The sequence below is a fragment of the Lepidochelys kempii genome, chromosome 12, assembly GCF_965140265.1.
Source record: "Lepidochelys kempii isolate rLepKem1 chromosome 12, rLepKem1.hap2, whole genome shotgun sequence".
Lineage (NCBI taxonomy): Eukaryota > Metazoa > Chordata > Testudines > Cheloniidae > Lepidochelys > Lepidochelys kempii.
In genome coordinates this window covers 6261209-6287567 of record NC_133267.1, presented here as the reverse complement: position 1 = coordinate 6287567, position 26359 = coordinate 6261209, and the positions used below count along the sequence as shown (strand labels likewise).

The window sequence follows — 26359 nt, the reverse complement described above, 5'->3', positions numbered from 1 at the left end:
TCTGCATGCCAAACAAGTCAGATGAGTATGCATGTACATTACTAGTAGAACTTTGAGACATCAAAGTCAGAATTTTAATGCATGTTGTTCTGTGGCACTGTTCAGAGACCACGTGATAGTGAATTACCAAGACTGCTCTATACACTTTTAAATACTGTGTCATTTTGAATTTTAAAAACAATATATTGTGGCCAGCAGCCCTTCCCTTCTCCTCCCCCCACCTGAAGACAAACACACCTGTTGCGTGACAAACTGCATATTACACTATAGTGCTGGCCATAAGTACCATAGCACAAAACAAGCATCTCTCACCTGGAGTTATGGCTTGCATTCTATAAACCATCACAGCTGGGAATGTTATCAGAAAAAACAGGTTTACTGACTGCAACACCAAACCAATGCTTTCAGAGCCACGAACCTACAAAGGATAATAATTTTATAGCATAACCAGTGATTCTTTGGCCTTATCACTAATGTGCTTTCTAAATCAGAGTGATTTTGGCGGATTTACTGCTCATAAAAGAGCTGGACAGAAAGGAAAACTAGGAATGTTGCAAGCTTCCTCCATGTACCTCTACCAAAGGCCAACCATCTTAGCCTCCAACATATATTTCAAGTCCAGTCTCTGACTCAAAGACTGCGAGTTGTGCCAACTGTGTGGTAGTTTAGGGCTGATAAAAAGCTATCTAGACTGAGGCCACATAACTCATTTTACTGGTGCCCAAATCTAAATTTTACTCTTGATCTCCAAAGCTGAAATGCACGAGTGCATTAAACTGTGCTACTTTGCTACTAATGTTCTTTACAATCAATAATGGCTTATGGGTATTTCACTTCTCCCAGTAGATCCATAACAGAAGTGTTCAGTCAGAAATACCATTACAGAGAGAGAGCACAATGCATAGCAAACCACCAGTTCACCTACCTTTCTTAAATACCTTTCTATAAAAACTGCAGGAAGTGCAAACAAAACAGCGGCTGAAAGGAAGAAAAATAATAAAACATCAGGAAATAAATCTGTATCAAACACATCTATGGTAAAGTAAGTGCACAGGTAGGACTCAACTGGTGGGCAGTGATATGTTCTACTAGAACTTCTCTGGAGATCTACAAGTTTCAGCAGAATGGAAGCTTTCATTTTTTAAAATGATGTTTCTAGCCCTTCTGATTGTAAATATGCTGTTCTGAATGTGATCCAACACGGAGATGACACTTCAGACAGAATGAAATCATAGCTCCCGGGGCTAAATGCTAAACTCTGCTCCATAGAAGTGGAAGGCCCTAAACACACTGTGGAACAACTGTGGTTCCCTGCAAGGATAGGGACAGCATGCAGTGCTAATGTGCTGTGACAGAGGTCATGTAGAAGAGTGGCATGGAGAGCAGCTATTATATGGAAAGTTCTAAAACGGCTCACTTAGGAAGGCATATGAGCCCCAGTTGTTATTAAAGCACATGGGCTTCACAAGTGGCTACGCAGCTGCTTAGCATCAACCAGCTGGGATGGGGAAGGGAAAATGTCTTTTCCTACAACTCCTCTTAGATCTTTTGTCCAAAACTGGACTGTGCATGAGGTGTTTCAGCAGTTAGTGCCAAGAGGGGTGTGCGCTGTTTTCATTCATCTCAATGAGATGTTAACTTTGATATCTGACAAGGACAGTTTAAATTCAAAACTATTAACTATTTTACAGCTAATGATGTTAGGAGAAACATCCACCTATTCTTGTCTTGAAGACAGAGTCTGAGCAGAATATCATCACTTCCTCATGCCTGAGTAAATATAAGAATATAAGACCAGCCATACTGGGTCAGACCAAAGGTCCATCTAGCCCAGTATCCTGTCTTCCGACAATGGTCAATGCCAGGTGTTTCAGAGGGAATGAACAGAACAGGTAATCATCAATGATCCATCCTCTGTCGCCAATTCCCAGCTTCTGGTAAACAGAGGCTAGGGACACCATCCCTGCCCATCCTGGCTAATAGCTACTGATGGACCTATCCTCCATGAACTTATCTAGTTCTTTTTTGCATCTTGTTATAGTCTTGGCCTTCAGAACATCCTTTGGCAAGGAGTTGCACAGGTTGAATGTGTGTTATATGAAAAATTATAATGAAGCTGAAGGGAAAAGGTAAAACAACAAGCACCATATGGTAAAATTTTTAGTGCCATATGTGGGGAATGAGATGTGCAGTTCTCATTAATAACAAGGAGCTGAGTATCTCTTTTCTTGTGCTCTTATAGTGAAAACCACAACCAACACTTAAAGCAAAAATCCATTTGAATTCCATGCTGTTTTCAGCATCCTGCTGGAGTGCGCGATAATCGTATCAGATCTTTATTTTCAGAGTTGATTTTGATTTTTAAAATGATTAGCATTTTTAAAACTGCTCACTATTTCTGTGTATCTGCACTTGTTGGGAAAGAGGCAGCAAACTGCTCTGTAAATCAGGACGGTTTAAGATATTGGGCCCAATTCTACAGCCGCTCTGAAGTTAATAGGAGCTGCGCATGCAGAGTAGCTGCAGAATCAGATCAATTGTACTAACTACTGACCTCACTCACATTAGGGGAAATCAGAGCTTTGATTCTGATGGAATGATAATTAAACTCGCTACCATAAGGGGGCGGGTCCCAGGCTGTGGGATAAACTCCCCCAAGAACCAAGGACCATCACAGACCTCCCCACCTTCTGCTCCACGTACCAGGTGCACTCCTCTGACCTGCTTTCTCTAACACTAACACAGAACAGCATAGACATTTAAAAACACAAACAAAACCCTACCAAAACAAAGCGCCCCACTGCACACACAAATCTCCCCTGCGGGAGAGAGAGAACAAGTCACATGTGATAGACGTTAGTCATGTTGCTTAATGCACCACTGGAGGGCACTCAGGCCACAACGTTTTGCTGGCATAACTATGTTGGTCAGGGTGTGAAAAGGTGTGATCCCTGACCAACTTAGCTGTCCTGGCAAAGCCCCTAATGCAGATGTAGTTATACCGTCAAAAATGCACTTTTGGGGGACTCGGACTCTCACCCTCACCCGTATTTTGCTCCAGGGCCTGAAAAAAACATACTGTCAAAAGCGCTGGTTATAAGCTACAACCATTCTAGCAGCACTTTGCCTGTATAATGCTCAGGACAGCTATTCCAACAAAGCATTCCTAGTGTAGACCTGGCCACAGACACTATGGTGGTGAGGGCAGCAGGCTAATCAATAGAATAGAACAGAAACTCTTCCTCTGAAGCCTCTCTCATAGAAGCTAAAATTCATGATAGGTGTAAATGGAAATATGCAAAAAAGAGAAAGCCAGACGCTACACTGCCTCTCCTACCAGGGATTTAAACCCTGCCAAAAATCCACATCTGGGTTTGTGTGATAAAACTGGACATTGCTTGTGATCCAGAAAAGTGCAGAGAAAATACATTTGTGATAGAAATATTTCATGGGATGCTGTTAAATGCAAAAGTGACACCATTAGGTATTCAGCAAATGACATTTGCACACTGTCAGCTTACCAGTAATGAGATATACTGCTGGCCACTTATAGGGGTCTTTCAGGAAAACTGAAATTATCTTTACAGGGTCGAATAGCAGTCCATACCTGAGAGAGAAAAACAGTGAGGTGGTGCAGAAACTCTATGGTTTGATACTTAGAAAGATGGATACTACACTTCTATCTAATTGTCAAACTAAGAAAAGATGCCTGTATCTTTTCTCCTACTCACTCCCCCAGACCTTGAATCCCCAAACCTGTCCCAACTGTAGTTGTTCAAAATGGAGACCATGATTTCCCCCAACTTTTGGGTTCGAGAACTGAAATCCGATCCCCCTGTATTCTCTCTCTGCTCCAGAAGACGCTACAATTTACCATCACCCAGGGGTTCCACCAGAGGTAGCCGTTGTAAAATTTTGGCGAGGGTTCTGCAGGAGCCTTGCAAGTGGCAGGCGCGCAGAAATGCATTCAATCAGCACACCTTCCCTGGCACTCAGGCCCCGCCCCCTCACTAGCCAGCCTTGCCCACTTGCTAAAATGCCCTGACAGGTTCTGAGCCTCCTAAAGAAGTGGAGATTGTGGGCAACATGTGCTGCTTCAGTCCTCTTCAGATGGACCTGTTAGTTGGTTCCCCTGCTTTACATTCCCCCTTTCCTAGGTTAATAGTTTTTCTAAATACAGTAGAACCTTGCTTTTATGAATGGCCAGTTATAGGAACCTTTTTTCTGCTGCCAAATGTGAATTCAATCCCTCAGCCAATGTTTAATCGGCTGTACAGGTTTGAAAAGACTAAGAGATCTGGCAGCGAAGAAAGGGAGCTCTCTCAAAGAGAAATCAGGCATGCTGTATACATGAGTTACCATTCATTAAGGACACGCACTGAACAATGACTACATTCACATATGCAGCGTACCTACTGTCATTCTGAGATTTCATTTTTAAGAATTTTCGGTTCCCAATTAGTTCATAAAATAAAGGTCCTACAGTAATGCAAGATATCCTTGCTGAGCTGGCTCTGATAGTAATCATATTATATGGGCCAAATTCTCATTGGTGTAGATCCATTGACTTCAACTGATTTGCACCAAATTGCCCCAGCTGAAGATCTGGTCTTATACTTCTGTCGCATCTTTCACTCCAAAGGATCCCAAAATATTTCACAAATTATGGAAAAGATTCTGCTGTGGGCACCCTCAGGTTTGGAGGCTGCATAGGGTCTATGTGGCAGATGAACCCATGAGGAATTCTCTCTCCATGATCCTTTGAGAGGATGCTACATGCTCTACAATATGATTTGGGACAGCCCCTACACAGGGAGTCAGTAAAGCAAATTCTTTGCATCCTTCCCCACTCTTGGACACCAGAAAAAGGGTGGAACACAATCTGGTCCTATAATCACACGGCGCCCAGAAATGCAGCTTCTTTGGCAGCAATTAGGTGGACAAATGATGCCGGGGTGGGGTGGGGATTTTGGTCAAGGACAGCAGGGTAAACCTGTACTCGGCTGAAACATACCATGGGATTGTTAATGTTCAGGCAAACAGGTTTCTAAGGACTAAATTATTTAGTAAACAGCATGGAACTTAACTTATCCACCACTGAAGGATGAAGGGCTGAGTTAATCATGCTGGGATTTGAAACCATGGTTACAGAATCTAGATATTTTGAAATCTGAAGTTTAGACCACTATGCCATCCTGTCCAGCAAACAATTCTGGGACACCGTCATAGTGTTCAGGGGGAAATTTGATGCAGTTATTTCTTTTTTTGTTGTTTACTGATTAATCACAGAATGACTCTTCAGTCAATATATGCCTACTCCCCCTGCAACTAAGAATTCAAGTTCTCCAGAACTGTGAAACACTGCTTTTCTTTTTTAGTGACACACTTACCTGATGAAATTCTCCAGGCTCATGTGAACATGTGTGAGGACCTAGAGTAAAGAAACATACGCAGTTCACCAGAGTTCAACACAAAAACATATTTAAAATATCAGCATTCAGATTGGCTGGAAACAGCTTGCCTGTAGTCTGCAAGAACTAATTTCCTTTACATAAACCAAAAAGTTGATGACAAATGCATTATTTTGGCTTCCTTTGATTAGAATAGGTCAGAGTAGCTCAGAAGAAGCTGATAGGTCCATTCAGAATAGTCAAGTTTATGTAAGAGAATAGCCTTTTTTTTCCCATACTGATCACCAATCCCAGTTTCTTAAATTTCTTGATATTTGTTTTATTCTGCTTGAAAAACCCCCACAATCTATTCAATAGATCCCAGGGAAGACAACCAAACTTATTCTTCTCTCCTAAGGTGTACGGCAGGAGTCGCTCCCCAGAATTTTAGAGTTACATCTGTGCATACTTGACGTGAGAAGAGAATCAGTTCCAGTCATAGTACAAGAAGCCTGCTGTGGGAGGTGACAAATTTCAGGGAGGGAGGGTGTTAAACCCTAGTGATGAAAATGGAAAAAAGGACTGATTGCTTTGCTCATTTGGCTGAGCAAGGCTTGCTTTCCCCCTCTAGGAAGAAGAGAAATCCTCTCTCTATAACAAACAAAACAAATATATTGAGTCTGGCTCTCCCTGGCATTACACCAGATTTACACCCACAAAATTCCATTGACTTCAGGGGTCTGAAACTGTGGGGAATCACACTGATTCACTGGGATCTACTAGAGAAATATGCTGACCCACATTAAACAGGGCTTCATGTTGTATCAACCTCTCACTGAAGGAAGAACGCATGTACCCACCATTTCCCCACAATTCTAAGCTGCAGGTACTTGCAAAGAGTTAGTGATATACATAAAGGAACACAAAGAGAATGGAAAGTTACTGACTTGGTACAACAAAGAAGTGACAGCTGCTGGCTCTAAATTTAGGAGCTGAGACAAGAAATACCAAATATTTTTGTAAGTATTACCAAGTAAATCATGAAAGGTTTAATCTATTCAGCACCTCCCTGTACGGTTTTAAAGTCAGAAACACTAATCAAACATCTATTATCGGTCTACGTTACTTGGTGATTTTCCACTTACCAACAGGACTACAGACCAGTTAAAAATGCCTTGAAAATTGTTGAATCCACTCCCGTACGATAATAGGGATTCGCACAACATATGACAGCTAAGAAAAAAAAAAGAAGAATTATTGTAATGCTTTCATTTTCATTTTTATTGGAAAATATAGTTTTCTATATAGTTGTCTGAAAGACAAATATATTCTCACTTTAATTTTCCTCTTCGGTGGCTTCTTAGAAAACTTTGAAATTAAGAGCTTGTCTACATGAACAGTTAGTTCATGGCATGCTGGCTGGGGTGTAAATCTACCCTGTTTTAGCCTCCTACATGCTAAGTGTCCACGTGGACCCTGCTGACGTCAGCTAACAGTTCAGTTGTGCGGTATGCTGCATTGAAACAGTGTACTGGGGAAATTTTAGTGCAGAGTAGCAGGGGTCCACATGGACACTTAGTGCACGGCAGGCTGGTGCAGGGTAGATTTATACCCTAGCTTGACATGAACTACCTATGTAGGCAAATCCTAATCTTATAGGCCAACTGTAGAAGGCAGTAATGTCATAGGGTGGTAGTGTGGCCTAGAAGACCCCACCCTAGACTAGGATTCAGAAGACCTGGTTTGTTTCACTAGCTGTAAAATGTGTTCCTCCTTTGTCAGGGAAAAGTGCTTGGGGATCTATGGGATGACAAGCCTTAATCACTATTAATGGAGCTTGCAGGTGTTCAAAAAGCAGCAGAAAGGTTGTTATTCTCACCCAAGATCCAGCAGTGACTAAGAACTCCTAGTCTTGCTTCCTTCTTTTTCTCCAAGAAATGAATTAGCTGCTAAATTGCTCAAGGAGGGACAGATTCTGCAATGTTTATTCATGCAAAGCAGCACTCACTCCCACAGGTAATCCCACTGAAGCCAATGGAACTACTTCCACAAGTACTGTCAGTCCTACTCAACATATGGGTTGCAAAATCTGGCACGAAGGATACAATATGTCTGGTCGCTCCAAGTATGCTACCCCCATCATCAGTCCAACAGGCTGATTAAGAAACACAAATTGTTCCTATCAACAAATGCTCCAGTAAGGAAAGAAATGGGTTTAACCAATATTTGGAACAGTTTTAGATTGAAGGATAATGATAGTAATTTATAACTTCAAAGCACCCATGACAAACACTAAGGCCCCGATCTTCAAAACTGTGCATGCCTAAGGCTACGTTTTAGTCACGGGTATTTTTAGTAAAAGTCATGGACAGGTCACAGGCAGTAAACAAAAATTCACAGCCCGTGACCAGTCCATGATTTGTACTATACCCCTGACTAAATCTTGGGAGTGCTGGGGGGCTCATGGGGAGGGTGGCCTGGGGGGAGGGCCACAGGTGCTTGTTGAGGCTGCCTGGGTGGCACCGTAGGTGCTGGGGGACAGCATCCCAGGAGGGGTTGCGGGGGGGGGAGGGCGCGCAGGTCCTTCGGGGTGGCACAATGGGTGCACACGGGGGGGGCAGCCCGGGGAGCAATGCGGCTGCTGGGGGGCAGTAGCCTGGGGGGTGCTGCGGGGGCGGTGCCTACGGGTGGAGGTAGCGCACAGAGCTAGGAGCTGAGGGACCTGTTGCCGTTTCCAGGGAGCCACTCCAAGGTAAGTGCCACCCAAAGCCCTCACCCCCTCCCGCGCTCCAACCCCCAGTCCTGAGCTCCCTCCCACACCCAAACTCCTCCTGCTGCTGCTGGAGGACAGAGGGGTCTGAGGCTGCTCAGCAGCAGCCAGTGCAACTGGGCCAGGAGCTGCCTCAGCCGCTTGGGCAGCCCCAGAGCCAGCCGCACCAGCTGCTGCAGAAGCCACGGAATCTGTGACTTCCGTGACTTCCATGACAAGCTTGCAGCCCTTATGCATACCTCTAACAGACATGGGCATTGTTGGTGCACACAATTACCCCTATTCTATGCCTTATGATACAGGGGAAATCCTGGCCTGGAGATTTGGGATTCCAGATCTTGGGGATATAGATTAACACCAAGAGAAATGGGATGCTGCCTGCTTTTCCCTCAGTTTCACTACCATAAGCTCAGGTGATTCAGTTTGCCCCGTAACAGCCAGTATTTACTGCTGCAATACTTTACTCTCCTCTTCAGTGGGGGATCACTTCTCATCTATAACCTTTATAGTAAGATGGACTTTCACCTTCTCTGTTTTCCATGTCCTATCCTCTTGATTCCCCACTCCCCTTGTTTGTATTCCACTTCCTCTGTCCTTATTTTTGTTTCATATCTTCCCATCATCTTCTTTCCTTTGCCATTTGTTTCCCCACTCTCCTCCACTCTTTGCCCTCTTCTACCTAGCTTAGGTTCTTGAATTTTTATCTTCATTCATCTCATTAATGGGTCTGATCCTCCTCTCAAACCACCGTATACCATTGTAACTCCATATGACTTCAGCAAGATCACTCCCAATTTATACTGACGCTCACGCATTATGGAATTATAATTAATTCCACAATGCATAAGCAGGATCACTTATGCATTAGACCATTCCCTTTCCTTCAACAAGGCTAATCAATTATAATCTGGTTTGCTGTTCAAGGCTGTTATACATTTTTGAATGCTGCAACCTGCTCAAGACTCACTCTCAGTAGTTCAGTGGCAAATCCCAGTATGGTATCTCTCTTATCATGGAAGGGCAAACTATATAAAAGGAGGCATATGATCTGGCAGCTTATTTCCAACATTTCTTACAACGCATACAGAGACACAATTCTCAGGCCTGGTCTACACTTAACAGTTAGGTTCACATACCTGTGGTGCTCAGGCGTGTGAAAAATTCACATTGCTGAGCGCCATCGCTATGCCAACCTAATCTACAGTGTAGATATGTCTAGGATGACGGAAAAATTCTTCCATTGACCTAGCTACTGCCACTGGGAGAGGTTGATTACTTAAAGCTATGAAAAAGGTAGGGCTGTCAATTAATCGCAGTTAACTCACGCAATTAACTCAGAAACATTAATTGCGATTAAAAAAATTAATTGCGATTAAGCGCAGTTTTAATCGCACTGTTAAACAAAGGAATACCAATTGAAATTTATTAAATATTTTGGATGTTTTTCTACATTTTCTAATATATTGATTTCAATTACAACACAGATTACAAAATGTACAGTGCTCACTTTATATTATTTTTATTACAAATATTTGCACTGTAAAAATGATAAACAAAAGAAATAGTTTTTTTCAATTCACCTCATACAAGTCCGTAGTGCAATCTCTTTATCATGAAAGTGCAATTTACAAATGTAGATTGTTTTTTGTTACATAACTGCTCTCAAAAACAAAACAACGTAAAACTTTAGAGCCTACAAGTCCACTCAGTCCTACATCTTGTTCAGCCAATCGCTCAGACAAACAAGTTTGTTTACATTTATGGGAGATAATGCTGCCTGCTTCTTATTTACAATGTCACCTGAAAATGAGAAAAGACATTTGCATGGTACTTTTGTAGCTGGCATTGCAAGGTATTTATGTGCCAGATATGTGAAACATTCGTATGCCCCTTCATGCTCTGGTCACCATTCCAGAGGACATGCTTCCATGCTGATGACACTAATTAAAAAAAATAATGCGTTAATTAAATTTGTGACTGAACTCCTTGGGGGAGAATTGTATGTCTCCTGCTCTGTGTTTTACCCACATTCTGCCACATATTTCATGTTATAGCAGTCTCGGATGATGACCCAGCATGTTGTTCATTTTAAGAACACTTTCACTGCAGATTTGACAAAACAAAAAGAAATGTGAGATTTCTAAAGATAGCTACAGAACTTGACTCAAGATTTAAGAATTTGAAGTGCCTTCCAAAATCTGATTGGGACAAGACATGGAGCATGTTTTCAGAAGTCTTAAAAGAGCAACACTCCAATGTGGAAACTACAGAATCCGAACCACCTAAAAAGAAAATCAACCTTCTGCTGGTGGCATCTGACTCAAATGATGAAAATGAACATGCATTGGTCTGCACTGCTTTGGATCACTATTGAGTAGAACCCTTCATCTGCATGGATGCATGTCCCCTGGAATGGTGGATGAAGCATGAAGGGACATATGAATCTTTAGCGCATCTGGCATGTAACTATCTTGCAACAACAGCTACAACAGTGCCATGAGAATGCCTGTTCTTACTTTCAGGTGCCATTGTAAACAAGAACCGGGCAGCATTATCTCCTGCAAATGTAAACAAACTTGTTTGTCTGAGTGATTGGCTGAACAAGAAGTAGGACTGAGTGGACTTGTAGGCTCTAGTTTTACATTGTTTTGCACACATTCTACACATTCTACATTTGTAAGTTCAACTTTCATGATAAAGAGCTTGCACTACAGTACTTGTATTAAGTGAATTGAAAAATACTATTTCTTTTATTTTTACAGTGAAAATATTTATAATAAAAATAAATATAAAGTGAGCACTGTACACTTTGCATTCTGTGTTGTAAAGGAAATCAATATATGTGAAAATGTGGAGAACACCCAAAAACATTTATATAAATAGTATTCTATTATTAACAGCACGATTAATCGCGATTAATTTTTTAACATCATGCCATTAACCACAATGGATTTTCTTAATCACTTGACAGCCCTAAAAAAAACAAACTTCCGTCGCCGTAGGAAAGGTCTACACTACAGCGGCATAGCTGCACCACCACACCTGAGCCACTTGTAGCACCTGCAATGTAGACATGGCCTCAGAGTAGTCCTCTAATAAGCACAAGGGTGTTTTTTGAAATTATGTGATTCCTTTATCTTTGTGTTTGCCCTGTACCTCAGTCTCTCTGGGTTGTCTTGTCTCACTTCAGTATCATTCATTTCAGGCTGACGCATCTCAGGATTGATGGAAATATTAATTTTCTTTTTTCTCTTTCCGGACATTTTGATTCCAAACCCTATAAAAAGAGATGACTCCATTTGTACAATCCTCTCTTCTCACAATCGCTGCAAATGTCCATTTTCAGCACAAAGACTTTGTTCCTATGACCCGATTAAACAGGGATATCTTTTTTAGTCCAGTCTTGTAAATTAGACTCTTCATCCAGAACCATCCTTTAAAAAGGACTCTTGAAATCTGTTATACCATTCCTCTGGAAAATGTGCAAAGATGGAAATAAAATTATTCCAAAGTTTCTCTCTCTCTCTCTCCCATCACAAATCAAGGACAATATTTAAGACTTCTATCTAAATATACCAACTGTTTTCTGTACAATGGATAAACACTTGGAATCTTACTAGGGAAAAAGACAAAATGTTGACCTTTTCATTTTTATGTGAATCATTTTTCTGGTGTTGGTTTTTGCCCTTCAGTTGTGCATTGCATTGTTGCAAGGATTTAACGTACCTGATTAATGGGGAAAAGAGACTTTCTAAAACTGGCAAAGTGTGGGTGTCATATTTGCATACACATGTGCAGATATTCCTTCTGCTCCTTGGTCTGTGTATGTTCTTTCTACTCAGCTAACAAATCTAGTTCATTTGGATTTTCACAACTTCAGCATACTGGCATTCACAAAACCTGTTGTTACTTTTTATCTACTTATGGTTTTTGTATAGCTCCTATGTACCATAGCATCTAAACAATGAGTAAATAATCCAAGTATGTATTCTTAGCCCAACATATTGTACTTTTAAAAAAACTTTTGATGAAATTTTCCTTGAATAAAATAGATAATACAAGATTTAACAAAGTGTTGCAAATTTGGCTGTTTTAACAGATTTGATTTTGATCAAAATACAAGTGTGGAAATTAACAGTCAAAACAATATCAAACAAGCTTGAAACCAGCTTGAGCAGAAGGCTTTATGGAGAACACTGTGATCATAAGAATGTAAAAGTAATGAAAAAAGAGACATTGACTGGTGAGTTAGCCATGAACTGCAAAATCTCTTCCTTTATTCTTTCTCTTTTTGATAGATATGAATTTTTAAAAGGACTACAGATTGGAAATCTTGAAAGATTCAAATGTAGATTTTTAGTTGGCAAGTGCAATGACTGATTTCACCCTTCAAAAGATGATAAAAAAACAAGCGTTCATGGTTAATAATGACACACACTTTTTATAATACCAGTTCAGTCTATACATTTCCATTATTATTTTTCCCAGTAAAACAAAGAGTGGCATACAGAATCCCAACCCTCTGCACAAAAAAGGGTCAGCTGGATGATCCATTCCACAGAGCAGACTCAATTTCCCCACTCACTCTTGGAACAAGCCGTGCCAGATTAAACCAGAATCAAAGGTGGAGGTCGGGGGAAGTGTGACAGGCTGGGGCCCATGTTTCAAAAGCTCCCCAAATTTTGCAAATCGAATCCCACAAATATATGAACCTATTTGGGGCCATATATTTTTCATGGATCCAAGCCAAGTTTACTCTAAAACTTTGGCTGTATTCAATTGTAAGAGTGGTACAATCGGAGAGGCTCAAAATCAATGAAAAGTCAATCTCTGATAAATTAAATGGGGGACCAAATATGGACCTAAAACTTAAAGCTACATTTCAAAGAGAGTATGAGAGCCACCAGTCTTTCACACTGAATCTGAGGCTGTCAATTTTTAAACCACTAGGGAGAAATTTTGAAATTCATGACTAAGTCATGAACCAGTATTCATTAAATGTATTGAAAGAAGTCTTATGCACACAGTATTCCCTATATCAGGGGTGGCCAAACTACAGCTCGCGGGCTGGATCCGGCCCCTCAGGGCTTTGGATCCGGCCAGCGGGATTGCCCCCAGTGGTGCCACAGGCCCCGAGCTGCTCTCAGAAGCAGCCGGCACCACGTCCCTGCAAGCCTGCCCTGGCCCCGGTGCACACCGCTGCCTCCCCAGAGCCCGAACCCCTCTGGCACCCCGCCCCCCAACTCCCTGTCCTAAGCCCCCTGCCTGCACCTCGCACCCCTCCTGCACCCCAACCCCCTGCCCTGAGCTCCCTCCAGCAGTCCGCACCCCTCCTGCACCCCTGAGCCCCCTCCTGCACTCCACACCCCTCCTGTACCCCAACCCCCTTCCCTGAGCCCGTTCCTGCACCCCACACCCCCTCCCACACTCCAACTCCCAGCCCAGCCCTGCATACAATTTCCCCACCCAGATATGGCCCTCGGCCCAAAAAGTTTGCCCACCCCTGCCCTATATTGTTCTTCTATTCAGGCTTTTTTCAGATTAGTCTGGTTTTGGCTACATTAGTTACCACCCTTCAACTTTAATACTGACCACACTAAAAACAAAACAGAATTTTCAGGAATGTTGATGACAATTAGGCCTCTGACTCCTACTGAAAGCTGCTTCGTGTTTTTCAAAATCCCACCCTATACCTTTGATTCATTCCTGGTCCATTTGTCAGTATGTCTTTGGTTGAAGGGAAACGGAGTAAGTTTCAAAAATATCATTCTGCTTAAGTCATCAAAAACTGTGGGAACAACCCAAATTGCCATTTCCCATGGGTGTACCGATGCTCTTGTTTCTTTCAAACCTACTCAAAGCTTTGTATGAGCAGAGATTGATAAACATAGCTATAAACCCTGATACAAGAAAAATAAAATCTTTACCAATTATATAAAAGGTCTGTTATTTTATAGATTACTGTGTTTAGGAATAGTAGAGGGATTTTGATGTTGTTTTATTTCTCAACATGCACAATTAAAGGCAGGGTAACAAGGTATAATCAAGCAAGGAGAAAAAAATGAATTCCCAAACAAAATTTAAAACATTTTAAAATTTCTAAACAAGACAAGGACAAAAGAAGTCAAATTCTGCTTTCGGTTATACCAGTGTAAGTCTGGAGTAACTCTGGTAAAACCAGTGCAGTTACTCTGGAGTTATACTTTTTTACCCAAGATCAAAATCTGGCCCAAAGAGTGTGATTTTAACCTAGAAGCATTATCTCTGGTGTACTACATTATAGCACTAAAGTGAATGTGGCATTTGAATTCAAATCCAATATTCTGCCGCTGCATGAAAACAATTTAATAATTAAATCACTGGCATTCAGAGATCATTAAGATCTACTTAAACCTACTTAGCACAGATATTAATTTGCCTGGATTTTCACCATGTCCCTTATTAAGCAGGATAACCCATATTCCCACTTCAAAGAAAAAAAGGAATACCTAACCACACAGATCAAGTTCATACTCACTGTGGTCTTCAGGCAGTTTGTGGCTAGGGCCAGATTCACCCCTTGGGCATAATGGGGTGCAATTTGCAGCTCCCCTGTGCCTGTCAGAGTGGCTGCACTTAAGAAGAGATTCAAACCTCAAATACAGGCAGTTGTGATAGCATAGGTGCTCTCTAGGGTTCTGATAGGGAAGGAAAGAGAGGCAAGGATGGTTTGTACCACTGTGCCCCTTCTCCAGGCTGACTTCCTGCTGTCAGCAACCCACTACTTGGGTTGCACCAGTGTGAACCTGTCCCAGTGCCTCTGGTTAGATCCAGTCAGCAAAGGCTTAGCTGAAAAGATGAGCCTAGCACAACGTGCTGAAGGCTAACAAATTCATGATCTGACACCTGCCAGAATGAGAAAGTTCCACAAACAGGGACCTTCCAACCAAGAACTGCCTGCATCAAGATCATACATCTTAGACAGTCAGCAAAAACACTCAGGCTGATTTCAGCCATCACAAAGGAGATGGCCACACTCTAAACCAGACAAATGTCAAATCACATAGGCCTAGATCCTCAAAGGTATTTAGGTGCCGCACTCCCATGGAAGTGAAATGTCTCCATACCTTTGAGATTCTAGGCCAGAGGGCTTTATGTTAAACTAAAAATAACTTGCATCAGGGAAGCCAGTACAGTTTATGGGATGAAGGTGTGTTCTCATGCCAACCAGCTCCACTGAACAGGCCTGCCACCAAATTAGACAGAGCAGTCTAAATCTTCTGAATCATATGTTTTTAGTTTTTATTTAAATTCCCTAGGGATGAAAATCTGGCCCCTTTAAAGTCAATGAGAATTTTGCCAGAATTTCTCCCCAGATTTTAAAAATCTAAACAAACTGTAACTTCTTTGGGGCAGGGACTGTCTTCCTACATGTCTGTACGCCACGATGAACTCTTCGGTGCAACATGTAATTCTCGGGTCCCTTCTTCACAACTTTGTAGCGGAGCGAGAGGTTCCCAAGAGGCCAGGCTTTTACGTGACTGTCCTGATTTCACCGGGGTGGTCCTGTGTGCAGGGCTATTGGCGGTTGGCCTGAACGCGATCTCCCGCCAGGGCAATGTTATTACGTCACTGCCAGGGGGTGGCGTTGTCTCATGAGGACATTTCATGACATCACGACTCAACCTGTCCCGGATCAAGGCTGGATTCAACCCGAATGCAAACTGCCTGTCTGCACTGGGTGGGGGGGGGGGGGGCAGGGGGAAGGGATGGGGGCACTGGGAGGAGCCAGGGGGGTCTGGTATCCCCGGAGGGCGGCTGGTGTCCCCAGGGCCAGGCTGGGGGCATGGGAGGGGCAGAGCTGGTGATCAGGGGGTGGGGAGCAGGGGGCCCGTGTGGTTTAGGATTAAAGTTGTTACACGTGGTGTCTTTGCAGCACATCGCTGAGTACCGGGGGGGGGGCCCCCAGGCACATCGCTGAGTACCGGGGGGGGGCCCCCCAGGCACATCGCTGAGTACCGGGGGGTCGCCCCCCCAGGCACATCGCTGAGTACCGGGGGGTCGCCCCCCCAGGCACATCGCTGAGTACCGGGGGGGGCCCCCCAGGCACATCGCTGAGTTTCGGGGGGTCGCCCCCCCAGGCACATCGCTGAGTTTCGGGGGGTCGCCCCCCCAGGCACATCGCTGAGTTTCGGGGGGTCGCCCCCCCAGGCACATCGCTGAGTTTAAGGGGGCCCCCCCAGGCACATCGCTGAGTTTAAGGGGGGGCCCCCGTCCGAGGTGCGCTCCCCCCTGCGAGCCCCCTCCTGACAGCAGAGGGCCTCACCCTCACATGCTCCGCCTCCCGTTGGCCCCCGGCCCCGCGCCTCGACGCCGCGGCGCTGTCGGTTACCGGCCGGCCCCGCTCGAGTCATGAGGCAGCGCGCGCCCCCGCCCGCTCGCGCCGCCCGCAACGATCCACCGGGCAGGGCGGGGGGTGCCGCGCTCGCGGGGGAGGAGACCCCCCCCACCTCAGGCGGGGCCGGGGCGCAGCGCTTCCCCCCACGCCGGGCGGGGCCGGGGCGCAACACCGTTGGCCTCGCAACTCCCAGCTGCCCAGGCCCCCATCCAGGCGACCGGCCGCGTGCGACGTGCGCACGCGCACACCCGCTCCCCTCGATTGCTCTCGCCTGGCGCTGCTGCGGGGCTTCCGGGGTGGGGAGAAAGGGACGCATGCGCGTTGTCCGTTCTCCTGGCCCAGCGGCTGCTTCTGCCTGGCCGCGGCTGAGCGGGAGCCGCGGGGTCGGAGCGCGCCGCCGCCCCCCCGCCATGTCCGAGGCCTATTTCCCCGTGGGGCCCGGGCTGGGGCCTGAGGAGAATTTCCTGTCGCTGGAAGACATCCTGATGTCCCAGGAGAAGCTACCGGGCCGCGTGGAGGCTGCCCTGCCCCGCCTGGCCGCCGTGCTGGGCAAGGGCGCGGGGGCCGGCCAGAGCGACGGCATCCCGGAGGTAACCCGCCGCCGGGGACTACAGCTCCCGGCAGCCCCCGGGCCCGGCCACGTGACAAGCCGGCGGGCGGGCCGGGAGCTGTGCGCTGTGTCTGCCCGCGGGGCCAGGGCGTGAGCCTGGAGCGGGGCAGGCTGGGAAATGCAGTCTCCAGCCTCAGAGTGGTGGCGTGCGGGGTTGCTCGCGTGCGTCGGTGCCGTGGCGGCCGCGTGGAGCTCTCTGCGGGGAGCGGTTTGTAAGGCCCGGCTTGAGAAAGCCCTGGCTGGGGTGACTGAGTTGGGGGTGGGACTAGACACCTCCTGAGCTCCCTCCCAACCCTGGTCTTCTATGATTTCACCCTCTGTCATGTGTAGCTTTGGCCTGGGTGCAATACATCGCGCTAGGCTCTGCATTTTTGCATTACAGATTGCGGGGGGTGGGGCTGCAAACTGCTCTGGGTGGGCACATTTTACCCCCACCCCAGATTCTAATCTGAGATCGGTGGGATATATAGTGAAATTAAAGGGTAATATCTCTTCAAACCAATATCAGAAAATTCTTACTGTAGCATGCCCTCAGCCTGTAGAGTGCATTCACTAAAGCAATGACTGTGACTAGGGTATTTTTTTTAAGGGCCTGAAAGTGTTATGCCCATTAAATATTGTAGTGAGGTGAGAATTTTTGGTAGAGAATGTAGTTACTGTTGGTTAGCTGTTTCGTTTAAATTCTAGTTATTGTCTGGGGACCATGCCCTGCAAATAAATTCTGTGTGTAAAATTACTTCCCGGAGGAATCCTAGTGGGGGGGAATCACATAAGCAAAGTTGAACATATATGAAAGTGTCTGCAGGATCAGGGGGACTCGGCTTGTAACTTTCCTTACACTGCAATATTGTTTTTTATTTATATATACATCTTACACAGGCAGCTGTCTTTCTGTGCCTCATACTTTGGCACCCGTTCTCACAAAAATTTTATGTCTATGGATATTGCCAGTGACAACCAAAAGTCTATGATTTACATTAGTTTCTACTATTGTAGACTGAAATAAAATCACTCTCTTGTGGATCTTCAGTATTCATCCGAGTCTCATGTTTATTTGTTATCATGATCAGAGTTCATTTACCTATATTTTGGGGGTGACGGGGGGTTTTCTGTTGTTTGCATGCAGGGTTCAAAGGTGGAAATACCATTGTGGCTAGCAAAAGGGTTGTATGACAACAAACGGAGGATACTTTCAGTGGAACTGCCCAAGATTTACAAGGAAGGCTGGCGGACAGTGTTCAGTGCTGATGCCAATGTTGTTGACCTGCATAAAATGGGGCCATTCTACTATGGCTTTGGCTCCCAGCTCCAGAATTTTGACAATCCAGAGAATCCAGAGATAGCTCAGACTATACTGCAGGCAAGTATTTGAACCAAGTCTAGTTCCTTTGTTAGCTTTGGTTTCCTTTTTCTTTGCTGCTGCCTCCTCCATATTTCCTGCAACTTTGCTGTAAACAACATGTAAAAACATGATTCTAGCTTGAGTAAGGACTGCAAGATCGGGCCCTCTGACCTCAGATGTGCATATTCAGATCCCAGAAAATTCAGTAAGATTCATATGTATGCATCCAGGAGCCGAATTTGGTCCTGTGAGTTTTGTACAAGGAACATGATGACTTCTAGAAGAGGAACTACTTTGATGCATCACTTCTTAGTAACAGAAAATGCAAAGCATCTGTCAGAGATTGTACCTCTGGGGCATCCTGTTGGGGTGACAGTGGGCACCTCTGTGGTCCCAGACATCATCTCTGGCTGTACGTGTTGCGATTTTGCTGGTTCAGAGTGCAGGGTTTAGTCCTCTGGTTGTATATCTGAGGGACGCTGCTCCCCCCCCCCCCCCCACCCACTCACTTCTTGGTATAACAGCATCCAAAACAAAAAAGGCAAACAAAATAATCCTGCAGTACAGGCTCACCCCATTGTTCTCTGCAAGGCAAAAGTTAAATAGTCTCTGTGAAGAGGGTGGAGGGGGTCCAGGGTCTTAACTGGCTGCGTTTCTGAGGGACTCAGGCTGAGTGCCTGAGACTGTAATAGAAAATAAAGTAAAGATGGTCCCTTTACCGGTCAAGTTGGCAGAGCTTCATAAGCAGCCCCTGCACTATGAGCCCCGGGAGCTCCGCTTTCCTCTGAGTGCCACATTGCCCTGAGCAGGGATACTCCCCTGTAAGGACCTACTCATCTCCAGGCTTGACAGGCTTTGGGTGTGCTGGGCTGGGTGCTGATTGTGCCTAGAAGAGCTCTTTAACCCCTTCCTGACTGGAGTGAGGATCTGCCCCACCACAGTGTCCCTCCTCCTTGTTAATGAGTTGTGTTTTATATATCATGGCATAAATAAACTAATGTTCAAAGAAATGTGTGACTAAAGTACAGAGACCTCACTGAGAGCTTGAAAGTCTTTATTTGGTGCTTGTAGAGCACCCAAATACCAAAGTTTTAGATGCCAAATAAATGTGTATACTAGAAATAATAAATAAAACCCAGTCATATTTTGTGACTGGTGCTTCTAAAAGCATAGTTTCCCAAGGAATCTTAAACCCAATTTCCAAAGATTATCAAGAGTTTAACCCTTTGCCTTTCTTTGTACCTTATTATATATATATGTTTTTACCCATAGTGGTAGGGGAAAAAAAATCTTTTAAATGATCCCCTCTTTGTTTAGCTTTTTAAGTGTATTGTTTATGTATTGTATGTTTTTGAGTTGTACTGAATGTGAAAGTGTTTGAGCAGCATCCCAAGTGCTTTGGGGGCAGAGGGAGGTTTGTGTTTGGTAAATGCAATCAGGAGTAGTAGTAATGCCTTTAAAAAGGGGAGTCTCATTTGGCTCAGTTTTGAGAAGAAAAACATTAAGCAGCATTCACAAAAAAAAAAGGAGTACTTGTGGCATCTTAGAGACTGACCAATCTATTTGAGCATAAGCTTTCATGAGCTACAGCCAACTTCCGATGAAGTGAGCTGTAGCTCACGAAAGCTTATGCTCAAATTGGTTAGTCTCTAAGGTGCCACAAGTACTCCTTTTCTTTTTGCGAATACAGACTAACACGGCTGTTACTCTGAAACCTGTCATTAAGCAGCATTGTAACAAATGCATGACTACAGATTAATGGCCTGCAGCCAAGCAAGGCCCCGTGCTCCAAAACCAATGACTTCTCCCACTTGAATGGAGGTGGAATTATAGTTATATTATGTTTCAGTAGCCCTGTTCGGTCAGCAACTAGAAGGCAACAATCACACTTGACCAATCAAATTCCACCCAGTGATACACACATTTTCCAGCCAGGATTTTGTATACTCCTCCATTCACCCCAGTTAGGTAAAGCTTATCCTTGAGTACATCGAGTTCACTACCAACAGACAGGTGCTAGCCCAGAACAAATCCTTGACTGCATAGATACAACATAGGGACTAGAACCCTGGATCTTTCAGCTCCTAAGCAAAGGCCTCTAGCACCTGAGTTCAAGAAGAATCTCCCTTAGCCTTTGGTAATTCTGCTTTTCTCCCTTAGACATTTATTGGCCGTTTCCGTCGCATCATGGACTCCTCCCAGAATGCCTACAACGAAGACACCTCTGCACTGGTGGCACGGCTGGATGAACTGGAACGAGCATTGTTTCGAGCTGGTCAGAAAGGGCTGAATGACTTTCAGTGCTGGGAGAAGGGGCAGGCTTCTCAGATCACAGCTTCCAGCCTGGTGCAAAATTACAGGAAGAGAAAATTCACGGATATGGATGGTTGACGGCATGAAGGACACAAAACTGCTACAGGGGATACTGAGGTACTCTGTGTCAGAGAGAAGAGAGACCAGCCAGTCTTGGAAAGGGACAGACTCTCCTCCCAGTTTAACTGAAGTTCTTCTGTGCAGCATCTTCAGATTAGAACAAAGAACATTTTAGACTAAAGGATGAGTATAACAAGAATACATCACAAAATTGTTTTACAGTGCTCACATCCTTCTCCCATGGATTTATGGTAATAGTTTTGGGCTTCATATCTGAGTGTATATAAAAGGCTCTTCTGAAAGAGGATCATTTAATATTTACTGTATTTATCATCTAAATAGATCTGGAATTGTAAATAGGGATTCTGAAAATGTAGTTTCAACTCTTTCACCCCCACCTCAAATCCCACCTTCCCCACACATACCCCAGTGTGTTGACCATGAACAGCTGTTTCCAGCTTCATGATTCCACAGGACATCCCCGTAACATGAAGGGAAGAGTGGTATAGATTGCATTGTGTTATCCCTTTCTCTCGTGCTATGTCTTAATGCACCAGTACAAATGTCTTTGTTAGGGATAAGCACCTGCTTTTAGCTGATTCTTTTGCGGCTTTAGTTTCATATGTGATTTTAATGCTTGTCATTTGTACAGTAGAGACTGCCTTCTGTTTGTCCACACAGCAGTTGAAGTGTTGCTGCAAACTTTATGCACCCTGCTTCCACCTCCCACTGCCACTACTATGCCTCATACCTGCAAAGCCCACCTCTGGGCAGCAGGTGGGAATGGAGAGCCCATTCACTCCTAGATGCATGGTGGTTTTTGTGATATGGACACCCAGTTCATGGAAAAAGTTATCCTGATTTCTAGTTTTGGCTAATTGTGAAGGGGCAGAGCTAATGCGTTGTTTCCTTCTGATCTATTGTTATTTCCTCTCTGGAAATGCCATTCTTACTATTGGAAGCGAATGGAATTAGAACTCATTAAACAGCACAAGGGTTGCTCTATGGAGATGTCCTCAAAATGTAGCTTTGCTTGTGAGTCACGTTGGAGGGCTCTAGAAAGCTACTCCTGGGACCATTGGAATTGGTATTCTTGGGACAAGTCATTAGAAACTATCTGGGTGTTTCTTAGCCTTCCTTGGGAGGAAGCCCTTTAAAAAGTAACTAATGAGGGCCCTTATCCTGAGAGGTGCTGAGCATTCACAGTGACTGTTGACTTGATTAGTAGCTGTTGATGTTAATCAGAATTTCAGCGTCTCTTGGGATCAGGCCCATGGAGAGCAAAATTTTGTGTGGGCCACTTGTTCTTGGATGTTTAATGTAATTGTTGGCTAAGGGATCCCCCACAATGGGCGAGTGGCCATTCTTTGGGCCTCAGGAGTGAAAGCTCTGCCTCTGCAGTCAGTCAGAAGGGATACTGAGTGCTGGATACGGCAGCGTCTTCCACTTGCCATGGTCTCTGAAGTGTACAGGGCAACCTGTCCTACTGCAGGAGACTAAGCAGCAGCTAGTGGAATATGAAGAGGGAGTTCAAGCATGCACATTATTAAATGCCACTGTGCTAACTGACAGCATGCTGTGAAAATGATGCATTTTTTATAAGAAACTAATTTTAGCCTGGAGTTTGTATATTTTCTATTTGGGGATTTCTGTGCTGAATAAATGAGTGTTTCACATGGAATAAGTTCTTCACACAGTGTGTGTCTCTGTAATTGCCCTGCTGCTGAGAATCAGTCCCAGCCAGGAGACGAATGCTAACCCTGTGGCTAAGGTTTCTGAATAGCCAAAGTCTTGCTGCAAGAACCCACCGTGTTCTTCACACAGCTCCCAAACACAGGAGTATTACATTTATACACTTCCGCTGGCGTAGCAACGTCTTCCATTTGACTCCTAGCTCCACTGAGACAATCCTAGCAGTTGCCACGAGTCACATTAGAGACACTGCTAGGTTGCTAGAAGGCTCCAACCTTTAATTCTGTTTTAAAAAAAATAATAAAATAAAACCCAAGTGACAGAAATGTGTCAGTATTTATGCTTAGATTTTGGATTTTTTTTTTTTAATTCCAGGGAAACTATTTGATGTTTTGGATGTAACCATTCTCTTGCAGCATGTGCAGCCCAAACATTGAAGCATTGTGGTAATACTCAAGAACCAGAAAGTGAAATTGACTGATGATTATAATACTGTACAGCATTCACTGTATATAGTGCTTCTGTTCAAACACTTTCCAAATATTAACTAATGAATTCTCACGATCCCACTGTGAGGAAGGGAAGTATTATCCTCAGTTCCCAGAGGGGTAAACTGAGGCACAGATGTATGAGACACACCAAAGGTCAAACAGCAACATGATGGAAGAGCCAGAAATGGAATCTCTGTCCTGACTCCTATTCAGTGCTCTAACCACTAGAATGCAGGCACTCCCAAATAAGAGCAAAACGGGCGCAATCTGTTTTCATTGTCCAAGTTGAGTGAAGTGAAAACAGAAACCAATCAGCATATGTAATTAAAAGTAATTTAGGTTTTAAAAACCCAGTTTTAAAGGGGGCAGCATCGACTTGAAATCTAGTCTGTTTGCCAAACAACACGCGTTCCCTAAATTCTTTTACCAATTTTTGAGGCATGTTTTTAAAAAAAATTGTTTTCTCTCAAGCAGCAAAGACATTGAAATGACTGCACAAAATGCTGTCAAATGCACAAAATGAACAAATTAAAAAATTACTATTGGGAGCGAATGGAATTAGAGCTCATTAAACAGCACAAGGGTTGCTCTGTGGAGATGTCCTCAAAATGTAGCTTTGCTTGTGAGTCACGAGGGTTTTTTTCTCTAACCGCTTTCAGTAATCTTAGATATACTTGTGACAGTAGTCGATACAAAATGTTCACATAGATGTGGTGGGGTTTTTTGTTTTTGGTTTTTTCCCCATAGATAAATGTTCCTTTGATACTTTCAGGTGTTGTTAGTAAACACGATAGGACTTTTTAAAAGAAAACATGATATTTAAACTGACAGTGTCCTCTGAAATTGCAGCCAGCAGTTTGCAGATTTTATGTGCTATTGATTTTCTTGTTATCTTGTATGCCTTATTCTATCCAGAAATACTTCATGGCTGTTCCAGAGACCAGATGCCATTGAGAAGCCTGGTAAGGTATCTGGCTAAGCCTACTGTGTAATTTTGATAAACACAAATTGTACTTCATAATCACGCAGCAGTGAACTAAAGTGAGAAGAGTTTGGATTTGCATACTTGTAAAACAGAAACAATCCCTGGCATTTGACTAACAAAGTTAAGGAGCACATATTTAACAAACCAGCAGAGTGGAAGTTCTCTCTAGAATACTGGCAGCGAATCCCTGTCATAGAATCATAGAATATCAGGGTTGGAAGGGACCTCAGGAGGTCATCTAGTCCAACCCCCTGCTGAAAGCAGGACCAATCCCCAATTAAATCATCCCAGCCAGGGCTTTGTCAAGCCTGACCTTAAAAACTTCTAAGGAAGGAGATTCTACCACCTCCCTAGGTAACGCATTCCAGTGTTTCACCACCCTCCTAGTGAAAAAGTTTTTCCTAATATCCAACCTAAACCTCCCCCACTGCAACTTGAGACCATTACTCCTTGTCCTGTCCTCTTCTACCACTGAGAATAGTCTAGAACCATCCTCTCTGGAACCACCTCTCAGGTAGTTGAAAGCAGCTATCAAATCCCCCCTCATTCTTCTCTTCTGCAGACTAAACAATCCCAGTTCCCTCAGCCTCTCCTCATAAGTCATGTGTTCCAGATCCCTAATCATTTTTGTCAGAAGTAATGAGTTGGAAAACTCCACGTTTGCACTTAGATTCTCTTTAAACTTTTTATTTATTGCTTCTCAGGTACTTTTCCTTACAGCAGAGGCAGCCACTGAGGCATGATGCCCAATTAAATATAAATAGCTTTTCAACCAACATGCAAAACCACCCCATCCCAGTTCTTTCCCCCTTTTTTACTTCTGTTGCAGCTTCTTCGCCAGCATCTTTGTGCTCTAATCAATGTCTGTCTGTCCTCTGGGCTAGGGTTATTTTTAACCCTAAAGACATTTTAGGGTGGGATTTTTGAAAGCACCGAAGTGAGTTTGGAGCACAAATCCTATTGCAAATCAATGAGGCTTGTGCTCGTAGGTCATTTGAAAATCCCACTGCTGTCCTGGCAAGGTTCTGAGCCAACGCCTACAGGTTAGCCAGTGGCTGAGCCCTACGGCATCAATTTGAGGAGTGAGGTGTGACCCAGGGACTTCTTGGTGCCAACCAGCAGAGAGCACAAAGGATGTATAGGGTTGCACAGGGATCGCCTGGGTCAGATATAGGCATATTAGTTCACCAAAGGGTGACATGTAAAGTCTCTACTGAGAGGCAGTAGCCGACAGGTCTCCATAATCGTTTCAAAATGTTTGCACGGATAATATTTAAGGAGTTACTTATCCATACTGGAAATTGTGTTCTTAAAATCTTAAAGTAAAGGCAGGGAACCAGGAGATGACATGCTGTGGACAGGTTCTTTTTAGGCAGGGCATCTCACCAGACAGTTGTCTGGTTATTGTGTATTGTGTGCTTCACAATGGATGCTGATTTACAGACTAAGTCAAATGCTGATTGAGATTGTGAAATCTACAAGAAAAAACAGCCAGCAGGGGGGCATCTGGTTTATGAATAAGGACAGTCATTAATTCTGATGTATCTATGGGTGCAAACAGACACCCTAGATCTTTTACCAAAGAGGCAAGCTAATGGTGTGACTAGTCTCATGAATGGAAGATCACAGCCAAACCTGGCTATAAAACGGTGCAAGGACTTTGGGTGAGCATTGCTCTCTAAGACATGGAAGTGTCTAGGTTCCAGAACATGTTATGATTTTATTTTATATGTAACCATATGTTTTTAGTACTTCTGCTTGCTATCATGTGAATTTCTACACTTTGTTCAATAAACTTTTGTTTTTACTGTAAGTGTTGTGTGTCAAGCAGAGTAGTGATCTGAAGTGGAACTGTTGAGTGGGCATGTACTGCTTCTTTGGAAGCAACAAATCTGTGAATACTGCAAATGGCCAGTGGATCGTTGGCTGGAAACTCTAGGGAGACTCTCAGGGTTGGAGTGTTCCTGCCGCTAACCTGTAGAGAGGTAGCCAGGCTGGCATAGGCCTAGAGGGGATGGTTTGTGTTGCCCATGGCCAGTGGAGTTGGGGAACTGACCCACGGCAGGCACAGATGAAGCTCCCTCATGCTAAGGGCGGATGGTCGCCTCACAACTGTGGGTACCTGCAGGAAGCACCTTCCTTTGATCGTTCGTTTTGTTTTTTTTTGTTTTTTTTAAGCAGTGATGTGTCAGAGGTGCTATACTCAAAATTCTAATTGAGCCTCTGGCACAATCCAGGTCTGAGCCAATCCAAAGATGGCACTCGGTAAACCTTTTCTAGATATAAAGTGCCCCAAGCCACATCTGCTCAGAGGATGCATTGTGTAGTG

At 44.1% G+C, this 26359-nt stretch overlaps 2 protein-coding genes across 6 annotated transcripts in view; one reads left to right on the top strand and one right to left on the bottom strand.

Annotated features, from left to right (window-relative positions):
* The window catches only part of LOC140896131 (diacylglycerol O-acyltransferase 1-like), a 41763-nt gene extending 25037 nt beyond the window's left edge, over positions 1 to 16726 (bottom strand). The window contains exons 1-8 of one of the 5 annotated variants that reach the window (XM_073307349.1): positions 16466 to 16532; positions 15571 to 15825; positions 11317 to 11437; positions 6536 to 6623; positions 5391 to 5431; positions 3522 to 3607; positions 926 to 978; positions 313 to 418 (exon numbers count right to left, since the gene is read on the bottom strand). In XM_073307349.1, the coding sequence (XP_073163450.1) occupies positions 313 to 418; positions 926 to 978; positions 3522 to 3607; positions 5391 to 5431; positions 6536 to 6623; positions 11317 to 11437; positions 15571 to 15607 (532 nt within the window). In that variant the 5' untranslated portion in view covers positions 15608 to 15825; positions 16466 to 16532. Of the gene's footprint in view, positions 1 to 312; positions 419 to 925; positions 979 to 3521; positions 3608 to 5390; positions 5432 to 6535; positions 6624 to 11316; positions 11633 to 15570; positions 16423 to 16465; positions 16533 to 16649 lie in introns of those variants that run through there. The other 4 variants (XM_073307352.1, XM_073307351.1, XM_073307350.1 and 1 more) reach the window with 4 other exon arrangements.
* A 102-nt stretch (positions 16727 to 16828) lies between these two features.
* On the top strand, positions 16829 to 25843 carry GINS3 (GINS complex subunit 3). Its single transcript, XM_073307362.1, has 3 exons — positions 16829 to 17127; positions 18274 to 18507; positions 20650 to 25843. Exons 1-3 carry the CDS (start codon positions 16852 to 16854, stop codon positions 20878 to 20880), a joined length of 741 nt encoding a protein of 246 aa, XP_073163463.1. The 5' UTR covers positions 16829 to 16851; the 3' UTR covers positions 20881 to 25843.
* Positions 25844 to 26359: the final 516 nt, after the last annotated feature.